Here is an 18,767-nt window from a genome sequence, read left to right as displayed (position 1 = left end):
AAGTCCTCAAATATTGCATATAGCAGGATGTTGAAACCCATGAATAGGTGCAGTTAATTAATTTGAGAATCTTTAATTCAGACCAGGTAGAATATAGTCCATATTGGTCGCATTAGTTGCTGATAGCCTTGTATCAAGTTAAACCTCCAGAATCAGGAGACTCATGTGGCTCTCAAATATACTGATGTTGTTTCAAGTCTAACATGAGAGTGTGATACTGATGCTGTTTCAGGTTTAACATGAGGTGCAGTGTTCTATACTCATGCTGTTTCAGGTTTCACATGAGGTGGAGTGTAATACTGATATTGTTTCAAGTTTAACATGAGGTGGAGTGTGATACTGATGCTATTTCAGGTGTAACATGAGGTGGAGAGTGGGACTGCTGCTTCTGCTGGTCATGGTCCTGAGTCTGGACCAAACTGGGGCCAAGGAAAAAGAGAAGAGACGAGCAAAGAGGAGACGAGACGGTAAGACATTATGATTCAGATATGGTAGATACTCAGAAGCAGGTGTGTGTCATATGCCACAAAATTAATATCACAATTTTCTTGGAGCCAGATCTGATCACAATTCATCTAACTTATTATCTTCCTTTAAGACAGTATCTGCCTTTAAGATTGAACTAGTTAGCGGCTCCTCCTGAGGGTACACTTCTGTGATTGGTTAAATCCACCTGCCACTCACTCAGAACCTTACAGAAACAGGCAGAGAATAGAGAGAAACAGAGAAACACTGAATGACAACTGACAATTTCTCAAATAGCAGATGAGCATCGATGAGATCAGAATTACATTTTTATCACCATATTGCTCAGCTCTACTCAGAAGTGTAGAGATGCTCTCTACTCAGAAGAGTAGAGATGCTTTTCAAATGTTTTTTGGTTGGCACAAATGCAACACAAGCTTTTACTGAGTCCTGTATCAACACGTGGTGCTATTATTCACACACAAAAATAAGAATTCAATATAGCAAGTTTTTTGACAAAATCACTGTAAACAGTTCTCGGTTTAGTGTCTAACAAATATTGGCACTGGATCCAGTTATTCCATTGTACGGTAGCTGCAGTGCTATGTGGAGAGTGCAGAGGACAGGCCCAGGCTGGTGTAGCAGGTGCAGATCCACTAATGCTCCTGACTCAGGCTTAAACACAGGACTCCTCTCACATCCATGTCCTCCGGAAAAATCTGCAAAACAACTTCCTCCAAAAAAAAAGAACATCCATCAAACCATTTAAACGTCTCTATCAGGTCCAACAATGTGTCACAGGCCCAAACTCATCAGAGAAAAAGCCAAATGCACCTCACTGGAATCTAGCAACGCAATACAGTGGGGCAAAAAAGTATTTAGTCAGCCACCAATTGTGCAAGTTCTCCCACTTAAAAAGATGAGAGAGGCCTGTAATATTCATCATAGGTACACTTCAGCTATGTGAGACAGAATAGGGAGAAAGGAAATCACATTGTATGATTTTTAATGAATTTATTTGGTATTCCTCCATATTTGGTGACCTACAAACTGTGGCAGCAATGATTAGAAAATGGAAGAAATACAAGACCACTGATAATCTCCCTTGATCTGGGGCTCCACGCAAGATCTCACCTTGTGGGGTCAAAATGATAACAAGAACGATGAGCAAAAATCCCAGAACCACACAGGGGAACCTAGTGAATGACCTGCAAAGAGCTGGGACCAAAGTAACAAAGGCTACCATCAGTAACACACTACGCCGCCAGGCACTCAAATCCTGCAGTGCCAGACGAGTCCCCCTGCTTAAGCCAGTACATGTCCAGGCCCGTCTGAAATTTGCTAGAGAGCATTTGGATGATCCAGAAGAGGATTGGGAGAATGTTATATGGTAAGATGAAACCAAAATAGAACTTTTTGGTAAAAACTCAACTTGTTGTGTTTGGAGAAGAAAGAATGCTGAGTTGTATCCAAAGAACACCATCCTACTGTGAAGCATGGGGGTGGAAACTTCATGCTTTGTAGCTGTTTTTCTGCAGCCAGGAAGACTGATCCGTGTAAAGGAAAGAATGAATGGGGCCATTTATCTCGAGATTTTGAGTGAAAACCTCCTTCCATTAACAAGGGCATTGAAGATGAAACGTGGCAGGGTCTTTCAGCATGAATGATCCGAAACAGACTGCCCGGGCAACGAAGGAGTGGCTTCGTATCTTTGGAGGGAGTTGAAAATCTGTGTTGCCCAGCGACAACCTCAAAACATCACTGCTCTAGAGGAGAGCTGCATGGAGGAATGGGCCAAACTACCAGCAACAGTGTGTGAAAACCTTGTGGAGACTTAGAGAAAATGTTTGACCTCTCTCATTGCCAACAAAGGGTGTATAATAAAGTACTGAGTAACTTTTGTTAAGAACCAAATACTTATTTTCCACCATAATTTGCAAATACATTCTCTAAAAATCATATTTCTGGATTTTTTTTTTCTCATTCTGTCTCTCATAGTTGAAGTCTACCTATGATGAAAATTACAGGCCTCGCTCATCTTATTAAGTGGGAGAACTTGCACAATTGGTGGCTGACTAAATACTTTTTTGCCCACTATATATTTTCTGTTACTACTCTGACCTAGGGATGTCAAAAATCAGATATCAAAACTAGTGACCTAGAAATGTACCACTATGGAAACTACTTGGACAATTGAAGGATTGCACAGATGTAACGCCACATGGTAATATAATATGGCCAAGAGTTTTAAATGATCATTGTGATGTCAAAATCGGTATTGAGTATTGACTGTATTCTGCACTATTTCACTATTGCAATAGTGCAATGAGCATAATGTGCAATTTTTTTATTTTGGCCCTTTTGTGACCCCAGCCCTTGGGACAATGGATGGAAATTAGCCTTTGGCTATAATCCGGTATGTTTATATTCATGTTGTATCATGTCTGTTCATTAGCATGCATTGTCCCAATCAAATAACATATCCCCCCCCCCAAAAAAAAAAAATTAAAAAAAATCCAAAATTTAAAAGTTTATTACTGTAACAACACTACCGTAAGCAAATGGGAATTGGACTGACAAGCTTCAATATCTCCCTTTCTGTCATATTTATTTATTTTTAAATTTTGTTTCAGGAGATGGTAAACACAAAGAGAAGCGACACAAGCCCCTGAAGCTCAAACTGGTCCCCCCACCGAGTGTTTTGATTGGTCCAGAGCCTCTGCTGAGGGATCCCAGTAGTACTCAATCCCAAGGCAGTGCTGTGATTGGACAAGACTTGCAGGACAATATTCTGGAACTGTTTAAGACCGAGCCAGATCTACAGTACCACATAGAACCAGGTCTGAACCAGGTCTGAAACAGTTAAAATCAAATGAGAACCAGGTCAGAACCAGGTCTGAACAAAGTCAGAACCAAATAGCCATCAAAGGGTTAAATTGAATACCAAACAAACACTAAATAACACATTCAGGTGACAGAAAGTAGCTTCTGATTTGTGCTTGAATCTCACTGTGCCACTGTTCATTTACCTCCATATATTTTAACACACAACACTGGTACTTCAACTTGGTATTATTTCACTCAATAATCATATAAAGGAACCATTTATACTAAGCAGAACAGAGAAGAAAGACAAGAGGAAGTGCCTTGCCAAAGGACACAACAGCAGTATGGAAATATGGAAGCAGGGTTCAAGCCTGTTCATAACGAGGCAGAAATGGTGCTTGTTAGATACAGTATATTCACACGTATCTGACAAGTGGTTTAGGCAGGAGGGTAGGACAGTAGGGCTACAAGATAAATCACTTTGCAATCAAACTAAAATTGTAATAAGAATGATTTTAAGTAGCAAATTGCAAAGACTGCAAATAATTTCCTCCAAAAACAAGAAAATATTATGTCTAATCATGCCTAAGAGCTGCTAACCCTGTAGTTTAGACCCCTACAAAGATACTATGAAAATCATGGATTAGTTAAAATTCAGATTTCAGTCTTCTCTCAAATGTTAATGCTCCTGTTTCAAATGTGATCTGTGATTAGAATTCTATTATTAAAACAAAAATCATAAATCTAATCAATATCACAATGTTTTTTCAAAAATCATTTAGTCCTAGTGCAAAGTGCAGCTGAAGTCAGTGCAGCAGGGGGACTTTAAACACAAGCGTGAGTGTGAGGATCAGACAGGCTAATGCTGAGTCTAGCACAAGATGAGAGGGTTTCAACAAGAAGACAGGATAACATGTCTAGAGCAGGACTAGAGCAGCACTAAAGCAGGACCAATGTGGACTTAAGGCCCGTTTCAAAGCAGACAGTGGACTGAGGGCTTAGATCACAGGGAGGACTCAAGACACAGCTGCACTTATTAAAGGAGAACAGACAATTATTAGGCTGAGAGAGGAGTCATTACAGGAGTAGAAGGAGAGGGAGGGGCGGTGACTCAGGCTAGACTCACACAGGGACAGACTAGACTGCACCAGACCCCAGATTATGCACAATACATCACAATTCAATCAAAATAACAGTTTAAAATAAATCTTTATACGCCAGGCTAACCCTGTACTTTAGATCTCGATAAACATGTACTGAAATGCATGAGATTCTTTGATCAGTTTAGCAGTTCAGATTTTTTTCCCCCAGTGTTAATACTCTTGGATGTGGAAACGCTCAATCTTTATTAGAAGACATAATTTGCAATCTTGATAGCAATCATTACCAGTTTAAATCTTGGTATACACAGTACATTGTATTTAATGTCATATTGTGGGATAACAATATTGTAGAAGTAATACCTTTTAACATTCCCAGAGCCTTTGCTGGTACACAAGGTCTTCTCGGTTCAAGGTTCTAGTATTTGTTTCATTTTTATCATAAGCAAGGAACAGTCCTGCCTAGGTTTAGATCTGGTAATTGTATGATTCATCGGTATTGTAACAGTTTTTGTGAGACCTGTTGAAATAAGTCCAATAAAACAGGCCCATAAAATCTATGATTGATATTCTGAACTTGTTTTAATTAATTCACATATTCCTATTGCAGTGCTGTGTGACAGGGACAGTGTGAGTTGGAGATGAGACCTGATCTGTTAAACTCTGTTATGCCTTTAGCGTTCGGCAAGCAGAGTTTAGCCAACAGCGTGGTAGAGAAGTGGGAGCAGCAGCAGAAGAGGAAAGACGAGGCCCGACGAAGAAAGAAGAGAAAGAGAGAAAAACAAAAGAGAAGAAAAGAACAGGCTCTGAGAATACAGGTCTGAACCAGGACTAAACCAGGTCTGACTCAGGACTGAAGCAGGACTGAACAAGGACTAAACCAGAAGTAGACCAGGATAGACCAGGGACAAAACCAGGACTGAACCTGGACTAGACCAGAAATAGACCAGGGACTACACCAGAACTAAACTAGGTCTGAACCATGACTGTACCAGGATTAGACCAGGACTAGACTAGGGACTAGACAAGGACTATGCCAGGACTATATCAGGACTATATCAGGACTGAATGAATACTAAACTAGGACTGACGCAGGACTGTAACAGGTCTGAAGCAGGACTAAACCAGGACTGAACCAATACTAAATCAGAATGGAAGCAGGACTATAACAGATTTGAACCAGGACTAAACCGGGAACGAACCAGGACTGAACTAGAACTATAACAAGTCTGAGCTAGCACTGAACTAGGCCTAAAGCAGCTGTGAACCAGGACTATAACAGGACTGAACCAGGAGTAAACCACGCCTAAAACAGGACAGAGCCAGGACTGAACCAATACTAAATCAGAACGGAAGCAGAACTATAACAGGACTGAACCAGGCCTAAACCAGCACTGAATTAGGACTATAGCAGAACTAAATCAGGACTATAGCAGAACTGAACCAGGACTAAAGCACACCTAAACCAGGACAGAACTATAACAGGCCTAAAGCAGTACTAAACCAGGACTAGACCAGGACTAAACGAGAACAAGACTAGGACTAAGGGCAGTTATAACAACTACCACTGTCCAGGATATTAACACTGTTCGGGATATAAACACGTGGATGATAGCAGTGAATCTAAAGCCATGTAGATACTGTGAAGATTAGCCACAGGACATTACTTTATGACCCGTGTACACCTCTGTTTATAGTGATCTGTCTCAGAAACTGATTTATTTTTGTCAAATTATATAAAATTGTTCATTTTCTCCTCACTATCTGTCTTGTCATAGTCTATTTCTCCAATTTTGATTGTCACACTCAGTTTCTTTTGTTCATGCTCATCAATATGGAAGCTTGTTTAGATCAAAAAGTGTTGTGCCAAACTGAGGTCAGTTCACATTCACATCTCAGACTGCATTGGAGTCCGCTTGCAACCAGTTCACTAGTTCACACCAAATCAAACTGGTGCTTTCACACCAGCCAAAACTAACTAAACTCGCAATGTTCTGAACTTGAGTCTGCTTAAAAAAAAAAAAATAGTGTAGGTGTAAAAGCTTTAAAACATGTCTGAATTTTCCAGGTAAAAAATGAACAGAAACAGTGGAAACAGATGGAGGTGCAGCTGAGTGAACGGGAAGATATGGAGCTTCCAAAGGAGGGTGGGGAAGTGCAGGTGTGGCTCAGAGGAGACGTGTTTGAGATGAACCAAAGCAAAGAAGAAACAATCGAGCCTGCTCCCATCCCGACTCCCCCGACCACAGAGGACCCACCAGAGGGTGAGAGCTGGGATAGGTTTAGTCCAAGTTAAGCTTGGGTTTAGCCTGGGTTTAGTCCTGGATTGTACCTTGTTTAGTCCTAAATTTAGTCCAGGGCTAGACCTGGTTTAGACTTTGGTTTGGATCTTGTTTTTTCATTTGATTTAATAAAACAATCCAATTTCCTCTCGGATCCAAACTCTAGAATCTGGTCCAGACTATGAGCTGACCAAAGTCCATGAGGAGGAGCTGGAGGAGATCTTTGAGGACTCTGACTTAGACCCAGACTTGGAAGCATCTGTGGACCAGGCTGGACTCCCTCAGGGCTGTGACATCTCTGACGTCACAGTGTCGTGTGAAAACGCCAAACTGCAGCACTTCCCTCCTCTATCCATCCCAGAGCTCAAGTCTCTGAGTCTCGAAGGTCAGTGTCCAGCCCCAGTTTAGACCAGAGCATGAGGGAACAGAGAGGGACAAGGGCAGGGAATCACCATCATTGACTTACTTTTATTTATTTCATTTAGTTGCTTTAATGATAAAAATACTGCGAATGTTCTTGTTCCCAAAATGAGCAGCCCAATTGACACCATTATAATGTTTTTATCACTAGAACTGAGGAAATACAGCTGGTTTGTTATGATATAGACCAGGGGTGTTCATTACGTCGATCTTAACCCTATAGCGTCGGATCCTATCGTCGCCGATAGAGCGCGGTTGCGGACTTTCCAGCAGCGTAACTCCCCAACCCGTCCTGCTCCTGTCCTCCTGTGTCTCAAAGCGGAGACATGGGGCTATCTAAATATTTTACCATCATTACGGTAATCTGCCTCTGTTGTCCCTCGAAGGTGACGAATGAGAGCGTGGGTGCTGCGGGGAGTCATTTATTCGATACGTAAAAGAAAAAATACGGATGGATGTGTAAAATAGAAGTAGTTGTGTGAAAAAATGCAGTAAATTCGGATACTTCGTTTAACATGATTTTTATGGCTATAAGAAAAAGACAAAACCATAATCAACATGATTAGCTCTGTTATCTCTTTAAAATGAAAAATGCAATTTTACTCCTGGCTGGCTGTCAAAAGCTACTGCCTGAACTATGCATCCCTCACTGATTCCATTCAGTGCAAGTAATCAGAGCAGTAGTCATCATTCAAGTAATTATGAACATGTAAGAAGTTCAATTGTGTTGTGCAGTATTATCTCATGATGTTGTGCAAGGTACATCAAAATGTACTGTACATGTAAGAATTCATAATACATTTACAAATAAATATATGTTTAACATTTTTGTATTATGTGGTAGATCTTTCAGACACGATCATTTTAAAAGTAGCTCACATACTGAAAAAGTCTGAGCACCCCTGATATAGACAAATTGTGGCCCCTCTCTCTGTAACTGCTGCTGTCAGACTTGTGATTCTGACCATAAAATGTTCGTATTATCCCGCACTACATGATCCTGGGGTTTTTATTTCACTATTTTGTCCCTTAATCAAGTTATGAACATTAATAACAGACCGATTAGGTGCCATTAGCAACAGGTTTGAATGACAGCGTTGCTAACAGGGTCATGTTTAGTGAATTTTTCCCTTGAGATTACTACTGTTCTATCTTATCATTTTACCCAGGCTAAACTTTCGCTCTTCATTGTTTGGCCCTTATATCTGTCTTTGCTCTGTTCTGCAGGTAACAACATCAGCAGCATCCCCCCAGAGGCCTTTAATGGGATCCCAAATCTGGAGTGGATCAATCTGAAGAAGAACAGGCTTACATCTGCAGGGATCCACCCACTCGCCTTCAGGGTCAGACACTGTTGTAGTCTTTAGTATTCAGAGCTTCAGACATCTTTGTAGTCTTTAGTAGTTGTTAGGATTGAGAAAGGCCTTTTAATGTGGGATTTTTACAAAATTTGACAAAGATAAATCTAAAGTGATCCTGCTTGAGGACATCCTGATGGAATATATTTACAGCTGTAGAACAGTGGATGAGTGGCTAGTATGCTTCGAGCAAGAAAGTTCCAGATTCGATCCCCCGGATTGCGCAGCAAGAAGGTTTCAGATTCAATCCCTGGATCGCCCAGTCCTTTCTGTGTGGAGTTTGCATGTACTCCCAGTGTCTGAGTGGGTTTCCACCGTGCACACCGGTTTCCCCCATCAACCCAAAACATGCACAATAGGTCAAATGGGCCCCCGAGCACTGCGCTGCGGTGCTGAGTACTCCTGAGAAGATGGGTCAAAATGCAGAGGACAAATTCCCCTATGGGGTGTGCCTCACAAACAATTATTCAATATACTAAATTAGTTAGCAATTATTGCAATATTCAAATAGCTGCAATTGATTAACTTATTTCAACTTGTTTCAACCCTATTACAAACCCTATTAAACATTACAAACAAGGCACTGCACATAAGGAATAGCATGTGACTGTGAGAAGTGAACTAAGAAATAAAGATTCAACTAAATATTTGTGCAAAGAGGTGCTCCAAGAATAAACTGTGGTCCTGGTCTATATCTGGTTTTATGGATCCTTAGAGGCTGAAGTTTCTGACACGGCTGTATCTGGATGGGAACCTTCTGGAGATTGTTCCCCCTGGAATCCCCTCCACTCTCCAGGAATTAAAGATCAACGAGAACCAACTACAGAGCATCCAGGAGACCAGCCTCAAAGGTGTGCACGAGGACTGCACTAGGACTGGACCAGGACTGAACTAAGATTGGACCACGGCTGAACCTCGACTTGAACAGACCTGAACCAGTACTGGACCAAGGCTAATACATGTTTAAACTAAGCTCTTAAATAGAACTAAACTAGGGATGCACCAATCCAATACTGGTATCTGATTTTGGCGTAGATACAGAAAAAAACTGGCTGGATTGGATATCGGCCAAGGACTGTTTAGACATATACAGTTGAAACCAGAAGTTTTCATACACTATATAAAAAGGCACATAAACTTTTTTTTTCTCACTGTCTGACATGAAATCAGACTAAACTTTTCTTGTTTTAGGTCAATTAGGATTATTAAATGTATTTCTATTTATTAATGAGAGAAGGATTATTTAGACAACTTTTCATTACTTTCTTGAAAGTCAGAAGTTTACATACAGTAAGATTACTATGCATTTAAACAATTTGGGGGAAAAAAACAGATGATTATGATCATGTCTTTGGAAGTTTCTGATAGGTTTACTGACAACATCTGAGCTACTTAGAGACACACCTCTGGAGGTATTCGAAGGCACACCTGAAACATACTGCTTCTTTGTGTAATACCATGGGAAAGTCAAAAGAAATCAGCCAAGAGATCAGGAAGAGAACTGTGGACTTGCACAAGTCTGGTTCACCATTGGGTGCAATTTCCAGATGCCTGAAGGTGCCATGTTCATCTATTCAAACAATTATACGCAGGTATTAACACCATGAGAAAGTACGGCCATCATACCACTTTGGAAGGAGACAGGTTCTGTGCCCCAGAGATGAACGTGCTTTGGTCCAAAATGTGCATATGTCCTGTGGTCTGGCCAAAATAAAATTAAACTGTTTGACCATAATGAGCATTGTTACATTTGGAGGAAAAAGGGAGAATCCTGTAAACCTGAGAACACCATCCCAACGTCAACATGGCAGCATCATCTGCCAGAATCATGGCAGGGTTGTTTTGCTGCAGGAGGGACTGGTGCACTTCACAATATAGATGGATTAGGAGGAAAGAACATTAAGTGGAAATACTGAAGCAACATCTCAAGACATCAGCCAGGAAGTTACAGCTTGGGCGGTAATGGGTCTTTCAACTGGACAATGAGCTGAAGCATACTGCCAAACTGGTTACAAATAGGTTTAAGGATAGCAAAGTCAATGTTTTGGAGTGGCCATTACAAAGTCCTGATCTCAATCCTATTGAAAATTTATGGGTAGACCTGAAAAGGAACGGGCAAGCAAGGCAGACTACAAACTTGGCTCAGTTACGCCAGTTTTGTCAAAAGGAATGGGTCAAAATTCCTGACAACTGCTGTGAGAGGATTGTGGATGGATATCAAAAACGTTCGACCCAAGTCATACAGTTTAAAGGCAATGGTACCAAATACTAATGAAATGTATGTAAACTTCTGACTTTGAAGTAATGAAAAATTATCTTTAAAAATCCAACTCTCATTATTCTGGCATTTAGCAAATACAAATAATGTTGGTCATTTTAATTTACCTAAAACAGGAAAAGTTTCATGTCAGTGAGAAAAAAAGTGTATCTTTTTATATCTGTGTAGACCCTCAGTCCTCCAGGTCTGATCTGTTTGCTATGTATCTTTTTATGTATGTAAACCTCTGACTTCAACTGTAAATCAATGTACAGTAATAAGATTATTTACTGGTTATAATTAAGCCTCTTAATGTTATCTTAACTGTTATTTATACAAAGTTGTTCTGTAGTATTTGAGAGATAAATAACAGCTACATAACACATTTGGTTCAGTTTGTGCTCGTTCTCTGCACTGGTACAGGATATTGGCAGATACTTAAAGCTATTGTATCAAAATCGGTATTGGTGCATCCCTAATTTAAACCAGGACCAAACCTGCACTGGACAAGAATAAAATTTACCTAAACAAGGACTGAATGAGGACTGAACTAGGACCAAACCAGAATTAAAACATGTCTAAAATAAGGAATAAAATAAATCTAAACTAAGACCAAAACAAGGAACAAACCAGAACTAAAACCTGCCTTAACTAGGACAGGACAAGGACTAAATCAGGACTAGACCAGACCTTGAGTAGCACTTTAAGAGCCTGTACTTGATGCATTTGAGCAAAATGTGTCTTGCCCCAGTACACAGGTCACCTTTTGACCTGAAGAGCTGCCCATATAATATACACATGTGGACAAAATAGTTGGTACCCTTCGGTTAATGAAAGAAAAACTCACAATGGTCACAGAAATAACTTGAATGTGACAAAAGTAATAATAAATAAAAACTCTGAAAGTCAGACATTGCTTTTCAACCATGCTTCAACAGAATTACTTAAAAAAAATAAACTCACGAAACAAGCCTGGACAAAAATGATGATACCCCTAGAAAAGATTGAAAATAATGTGACCAAGACATATGTTAATCCAAGTTGTGTCCACTAATTAGCATCACAGGTGTCTACAATCTTGTAATCAGTCAGTGAAACTATATATAAGGCTACATGTAGTCATTATGCTGTTTGGTGACATGGTGTGTACCGTACTCAACATGGACCAGAGGAAGCAAAGGAAAGAGTTCTCTCAGGAGATCAGACAGAAAATTATAGACAAGCATGTTAAAGGTAAAGGCTATACATCTCCAAGATGTTCCTATGACTACAGTTGTACATATTATTCAGAAATTTAAGATCCATGGGACTATAGCCAACCTCCCTGGACATGTCCACAGGAGGATAATTGATGACAAATCAAAGAGACGGATAATGCAAATTGTAACAAAAGAGCCCAGAAAAACTTCTAAAGAGATTAAAGGTGAACTTCAAGATCAAGGAACATCAGAGTCAGATCGCACCATCCGTCGTTGTTTGAGCCAAAGTGGACTTAATGGGAGACGACCAAGGAGGACACATTGTTGAAAACAAATAATAAAAAAGCCAGATTGGAATTTGCCAAACTACATGTTAACAAGCCACAAAGCTTCTAGGAGAATGTCCTATGGACAGATGAGACAAAAATTTTACATTTTGCCAGGGCACATCAGCTCTATGTTCACAGACGGAAAAATGAAGCATATCAAGAAAAGAACACTGTCCCTACTGTGAAACATGGAGGAGGCTCTGTTATGTTCTGGGGCTGCTTTGCTGCATCTGGCACAGGGTGTCTTGAATCTGTGCAGGGTACAATGAAATCTCAAGACTATCAAGGAATTCTAGAGAGAAATGTGCTGGCCAGTGTCAGAAAGTTTGGTCTCAGTCACAGGTCATGGGTCTTGCAACAGGACAATGACCCAAAACACATAGTTAAAAACACCCAAGAATGGCTAAGAGGAAACCACTGGACTATTCTAAAGTGACCTTCTATAAGCCCTGAATCCTATTGAGCATTTTTAGAAGGAGCTGAAACATGCCGTCTGGAAAAGGCACCCTTCAAACCTAAGACAACTGGAGCAGTTTGCTCATGAGCAGTGAGCCAAAATAACTGCTGAGAGGAGCAGAAGTCTCATTGACAGTTACAGGAATCATTTGATTGCAGTAATTGCCTCAAAAGGTTGTGCAACAAAATATTAAGTTAAGGGTACCATCATTTTTGTCCAGGCCTGTTTCATGAGTTTATTTTTAAAATAATTCTGTTGAAGCATGGTTGAAAAGCAATGTCCGACTTTCATTGGTTAAATTTCATAGAATTTTTATTTATTATTACTTTTGTCACATTCGAGTTATTTCTGTGACCATTGTGAGTTTTTCTTTCACTAACCAACGGATATGAACAATTTTGTCCACGTGTGTATGGGCAGCTCTTCAGGTCAAAAGGCTGTGTACTAAATCTAATTCTAAAGAGTTATACTGTCTATAATCAGGAAGTGTGCATTAGCTTGCTAGTTTGTTATTGGCTTTACCATGAGTACAAAACTGTAGAAAGCGCTTATAAACTAATTACTGTGATTAATTACGATGCTCAGGTTGCATAAGGTAAGTGAGGAATAATTTAAGATCACTGCAAGTTGTTCAAAATGAACTAGCTCTGTTCATGTTTAAGACAATAAAAATCAGGTACAGCATTTTTAACCAGAGCTTGACAAGGACTGAATCAGGAATAAATTAGATCCAAACCAGGACTTGAGTAGCTTTACTAAACAACTGAACCAGGACTAAATGAAAATCAACACAGGACCAGGACTAAGCCTGTCGCGATAACAAATTTCAAAGTGCAATATACTGCTGATGAAAATATAGACAACAAACAATAATACTGAAAGTAATTTATGCCTCTTACACGATGACCCTAAAATAGATTTATACTAGGTAAGGCAAGGCAAGTTTATTTGTATAGCACAATTTGTACACAAAGTAATTCAAAGTACTTTACAGAATAAGAAATCATTAAAATCACAATACAACAAATCTAAACATAAATAATCACAAATAATTATCATAAAATTAACATTAAAAGAGAAGAGTGCACCAGCAGGAGGCCAGTCGTTAAAATCCTCAGGGTATGAGATAGTTCATATGACACTAACATGTCAGAGATGTACTTTGGTGCCATGTAGAGACCATTGTTCCATCATATATTGAAAGATGAGTCGATATAGTAATTATCGTAACAGGCCTAACCAGGACAGGACTTGAACTAACCCAGAACTGAATCAGGACTAACCCAGGTCTGTTTGCCAGGTCTGAGCAGCCTGGTTACTCTGGAGCTGGAGGGGAACCGGCTCAATGAAGGCAGCATGAGTCATGGTGCATTTAAGGACCTGTCGGAGCTGTCATACCTCAGACTGGGGAGAAACTATTTCAGGGCTGTGCCTCAGGGACTGCCTCCAAGTCTACAGGTCAGAAACCTCTATTTTACACACAGACCTCGCAAACATACAGTTGAAAAATAGTCAGCCATACTTTGATAATCGTATACATGTAAACAGCACATTTCCAGAAGCCTGTGACCAATACATGTGTTCATGGTCTTGTTTAGGAATTTTATTTGTGAGAGACTTGTTTAACACACAAGCACAAATCAGCTCACCAAGGCAACTCTTTCTGGCCAAATTGTGTTAAAATAAAGCTCAGATTAAAGTCTAACAGAGCTTCTGACACAGTACTGACTTCAGTCACTGAGCAGTTGACAGTTAAAATAATCATTAGTTGCATCCACATGGTCCGAAGTACTCAAAAGAGGCCTGTGATTGCTGTTGGCTGAAGAGAAGGATTTCTGTGTAATAAAACCTTATCTCTCAACACAAGATAGGTTTCAAGTACCACAATCCTAGATCGATATTAATGAAATACTGAATTAGCTTTAATGATTCCTGAGGTTCATAAGGTTGCTACTCACACATGAAACTAATTTTGTGCAGGAGCTGTATCTGGAGCACAACAGGATTGAGGAGATTTCTGAGACAGTTTTTAACCACACTCAGAGTTTAACTTTGATCTCACTAAGGAACAATAAACTGGAGGAGAGCCGTATCGCTCCACTTGCCTGGATACACCACAGGTACTGCCAACGCAGGATGTTTTTTATATTACAACAAGCACACTCTACAGCCATTAATACTGATGTAGAAAATAATGTACAGCTATACTACTATGCCATGTAGAATTTTAAAGCAGACTTACTGTACTTGTGTCAGCTCTAGTTATAATCTATGACACCCATGGATCAATATGTTATAACTGGCACATTTAAAATCACATCATTGGGCTATAAAGACTTAATAAAAGAAACAAGTCAGCTGACTTCCAGGTTGGAAAATTGTGGACCTCAATGGGGGGGCTTTGTGCCAAAATGACTATGTGATCCTGCCGAAATCTACATGTAGCAACAATTAAGAAAATAAAATTGGAGAAGGACGTAAGTACAGAGCAGTGGGCTTGTACCGGTGGCTGTGAAAATGGGAATAGATTGTATCAATGGCCTTTTGAATACAGGAGAATAAAGATTACTCAAGCATGCATGAATCATTCTAAATACAACTTCAGAGGGTCAATGAGAAGGAAACAACTGTTCCCTGGTTAAAAGATTTGAAATGTTGATTTTGCATAATAGGTCTAGCATTATCTAATGTTGTCTTTCCTCTTTTGTCACTGTTCAGGTCTCTGGAGTCGTTGGACCTGTCTCATAACGAGCTGCACCTTGTTCCTTCATTCCTGCCTCAGTCTCTGGTTCACCTGGTGTTAGTGGGAAACCACATCGAGAGGATCCCAGGTACCTCTCTTCGGTTTTTGTCCCTTACATTTTGGAGTAAAGCACTGTCCTATATCTGCAAAGTCCAATGATCCTTGAGTCTTAACTTTAAAGCTACCCGGCCCTGTTGTATGCTCACATATCACCACTAGATGCCATTTACATTACTGCCATCTGATAGTGTGCCGCCTTGGCCTGACAGAAAAAGACTAGAGAACAGAGATGAACCTGAACAAAGGCTCACTGGTAAAAAAAAAAAAAAAAGTCTCATAAACTTGAGAAATCAATCTGTAGACTATTCTTTGAATAACTGCACTGTGCAGCTCTCTCACAGAAAGACCCAGAGTTCAGGGAGGCCTGGTCGGTGCTGCTCATACAAGGGTGATTTTGTAGAGACGGCCACTAGGGGGAGACACTTATTTACCTATTTAACAGATCCTGGTGACAGGTTCCTGAACAGTACCCTGTTGTATTTCAGGTTATGTGTTCGCACACATGTCCCCGGGCCTGGAGTACCTGTATCTCTCCTATAACAAACTTGACGGAGAGGGATTCGAACCCGAGTCCTTCTTTGGAACGTATCAGTCTATGGTGGAACTGTGTTTGGACCATAACCAACTCCTCAACGTCCCATCAGGAATCAACGAGATGACCAACCTGCACTTTCTCAGGCTCAACAACAATAAAATCAGGTAGAAAACATAAAATGATTCAAACTTACACGGACATACAGTACATGGCCGTCTTCATTTTTACAAAAAGTGCATTAATTGGTTGGTGACATGTTTTTTCGCCAGTAAAGCAACACTCACTAATTATGAAGGGGAGAACTTTGTTAGGCTGTGGGAAACTTTCAGTGGAAATTCTTCTCAAACTAAGGTACATATAACAAACCTCTCACTATCAGAGGAATGAGGGAAAATCTGTTTAGGCACATCAGAGCTGCAGACCCCAGGGCATCTGAGACAAACAAAGACAACAGAGCTCCTGTAGGGGGCACCACATACACATCCCACATTACTGTTACTACACGCACCACTCAGAGAGATCAGTAGTCTAACCCACAACCTCCTTACTGAGAGGAGTAGACAGGATAACCACTCTTCTACAGTGCTACAGACAATAGCCGCCTGTTCCTATGACCCAGACTGCACCTCTGAGTCTCGGCTCCTGTTCGAGGGTTGATGTCTTTAGCAGCTGTAGGACTGTTCTTGGAGAAAAGACCAAACCTGTTATTTCCTTCATATCTCTGTGTTTCCACTGACTCCACAGGGCTGCACTCAAACACGCTCCATTCACCACCAATAAGTCCAGACCAGACTCTGATCTGTCAGTAAAGAAACTATCTAATCCTACACACAGAAGAAACTGTCTTTAAGAACATGTGTTTAGATAGATAGATACTTTATTGATCTCAAGGGAAATTCAGGTTTAGCTGCAGCAACATTTCCACAGAGCTACTCAGTCTCAGTCAAAGGTCTTATGGTGCTTATTAACAGCAAAGTCTATGGTAGACACTGTGTAGGCCATCTGGCTTTGACACGCCGTTGCTTGAGCGTTCACTTTTATAGATTCTTATAAGCCAAACTTTTGCCGTTTGACGCGCCATGTCAACCAATCAGAGACAATGCTCCAGTAATATAGCAATGTCATTATCCAGAAGAAGGAGAAAAAAAGAGAAAGACCCGGGAGCCACACACATCACAATAAAAAGAATGGAGGATAGCCTCACTGTTGCTGTTTGCCAGAACTGTATAACGTGACATTAACGGAGTATAGAGACTGGGATACAAAGGACCTTGCCTGGAGGAGGATAGCTGACACACCGCTGCTAAGCCATTTGCCTCTGTTGATGGGTTTTATGTAATAAATACATTAAAGTTACTCTCTTAATGTGGCGTGCCATCATTCACGAAGAGACCGGGAAAACAAAACATCCAAAGGCACTCGCCGACAGCAACAGACATCTACCTTCAAAGACATTCAACTAGAAACGTACAACACAATTTGATGTTGCAATCTGAACACAGATTGAACCAACAGTCTTACGCTATCTGGAAGAGTATTTATCTATAACCCAGGAATCTAGCTCACAAACTTCTGAACAAAAACTAAGCAAGGTCCAACAATGGACTTAACGAGAACTAAACCAAGCCTAACCAAGGACTAAGAAAAACCTTCAACAGGTCTAACCAAGAACTTAACAGATACTAAACCTGACCTAACCAGGGACTGAATAAGAACTAAATCAGGTCTAACTCAGGACTGTACAAGAACTAAACCAGGTCTAACCAACGGCTGAACCAGAACTAAACCTGGTCTAACAACAGACTAAACCGGACTGAACAAGAACTAAACCAGAGGACTGAACAAGGACTAAACCAGATCTAACCAAGGACTAAACAAGAAGTAAATCAGGTATAACCAAGAACTAAACCAGGTCTAACCAAGTACTGAAACAGCTTTAACCAAGGACTAAACAAGAACTAAACCAGGTCTAACCAAGGACTGAACCAGGTCTAATGCTTGCAGACACAGCCGTTTTTAGATGTCTGATTTGACTGGTGTCTTCGTTTCTGCTCAGGAGGATCCCAGAGGACAGCCTGTGTGACCCAGGTCTGAATGGAGAGGGCACTTTAGTTGCGGTTCATTTGGACAATAACTTCATCGACCCAGACACTGTCTCTCCCTCTGCTTTCTCGTGTGTGAGGGCCTCCTCCAGTGTGGTGCTCAAGCCTCAGCACAGCACGAAGAAACAGCCACCACAACACCACGACTGAAGATCTTCAGAGAGAGACTGTAGACAAGCAGAACTATTACCACCAATAGGGCATTTTGTTTAGTACGAGTTTAAAATTACAAATTGATACTTGGCAGCTGATGTCATCAATATTCCCTGGGAGTGTGATGCTAACTGTAGGTACTGCTCTGTCTGAAGCTCTGTTACTCAGGTTAGATCTGAGCTTTGTTTTAACACAGTCTGACCATAAAGAACTGACTTAGCTAGAACTACAACAAGGGAGCTGATTGGTGTTGTTAAACATGTTTTTCTCAAATAACATTACAGTCACAAGCTAGCTAGTATGAACTAACAGCTTTTCAGTTAGTCACTTTTACCTTTTTGTTGAAATTCAAACCTAAAAACAACCAAGTACACTCGTATTGATCATAGGCTCCTGAAAATGTGTTGTTTAAATCAATTTTGTATTTTCTCTTTCAACAATTTCAGACAATCTTAAACTTTTGGCAATGTTTGCTAATGTG

General features: G+C 40.4%; 2 protein-coding genes across 2 annotated transcripts in view; one reads left to right on the top strand and one right to left on the bottom strand.

The window, feature by feature from the left end:
- The window catches only part of cenpp (centromere protein P), a 91,361-nt gene that overhangs the window by 9,233 nt on the left and 63,361 nt on the right, over positions 1-18,767 (bottom strand). The gene's annotated exons all lie outside the window — the stretch shown is intronic.
- On the top strand, positions 357-18,325 carry ecm2 (extracellular matrix protein 2, female organ and adipocyte specific). Its single transcript, XM_033973681.2, has 12 exons — positions 357-467; positions 3,099-3,305; positions 5,070-5,209; positions 6,460-6,655; positions 6,840-7,058; positions 8,321-8,436; positions 9,167-9,302; positions 13,994-14,151; positions 14,674-14,813; positions 15,412-15,524; positions 15,982-16,195; positions 18,088-18,325. The coding sequence occupies exons 1-12, from the start codon at positions 362-364 to the stop codon at positions 18,281-18,283; spliced, it is 1,941 nt and encodes a 646-aa protein (XP_033829572.1). The 5' UTR covers positions 357-361; the 3' UTR covers positions 18,284-18,325.

The sequence above is a fragment of the Periophthalmus magnuspinnatus genome, chromosome 10 (assembly GCF_009829125.3).
Source record: "Periophthalmus magnuspinnatus isolate fPerMag1 chromosome 10, fPerMag1.2.pri, whole genome shotgun sequence".
Classification (NCBI taxonomy): Eukaryota; Metazoa; Chordata; class Actinopteri; order Gobiiformes; family Gobiidae; genus Periophthalmus; species Periophthalmus magnuspinnatus.
This window is presented reverse-complemented; position numbering and strand designations above follow the sequence as displayed.

Bases quoted from the DNA above. Each gene is read 5' to 3' on its own strand.
- ecm2 (XM_033973681.2), top strand. From the start codon at position 362: ATGAGGTGGAGAGTGGGACTGCTGCTTCTGCTGGTCATGGTCCTGAGT. The intron at 468-3,098 runs GTAAGACATTAT...ATTTTGTTTCAG, and splicing joins AGCAAAGAGGAGACGAGACG to GAGATGGTAAACACAAAGAG. The intron at 3,306-5,069 runs GTCTGAACCAGG...TTATGCCTTTAG, and splicing joins ACAGTACCACATAGAACCAG to CGTTCGGCAAGCAGAGTTTA.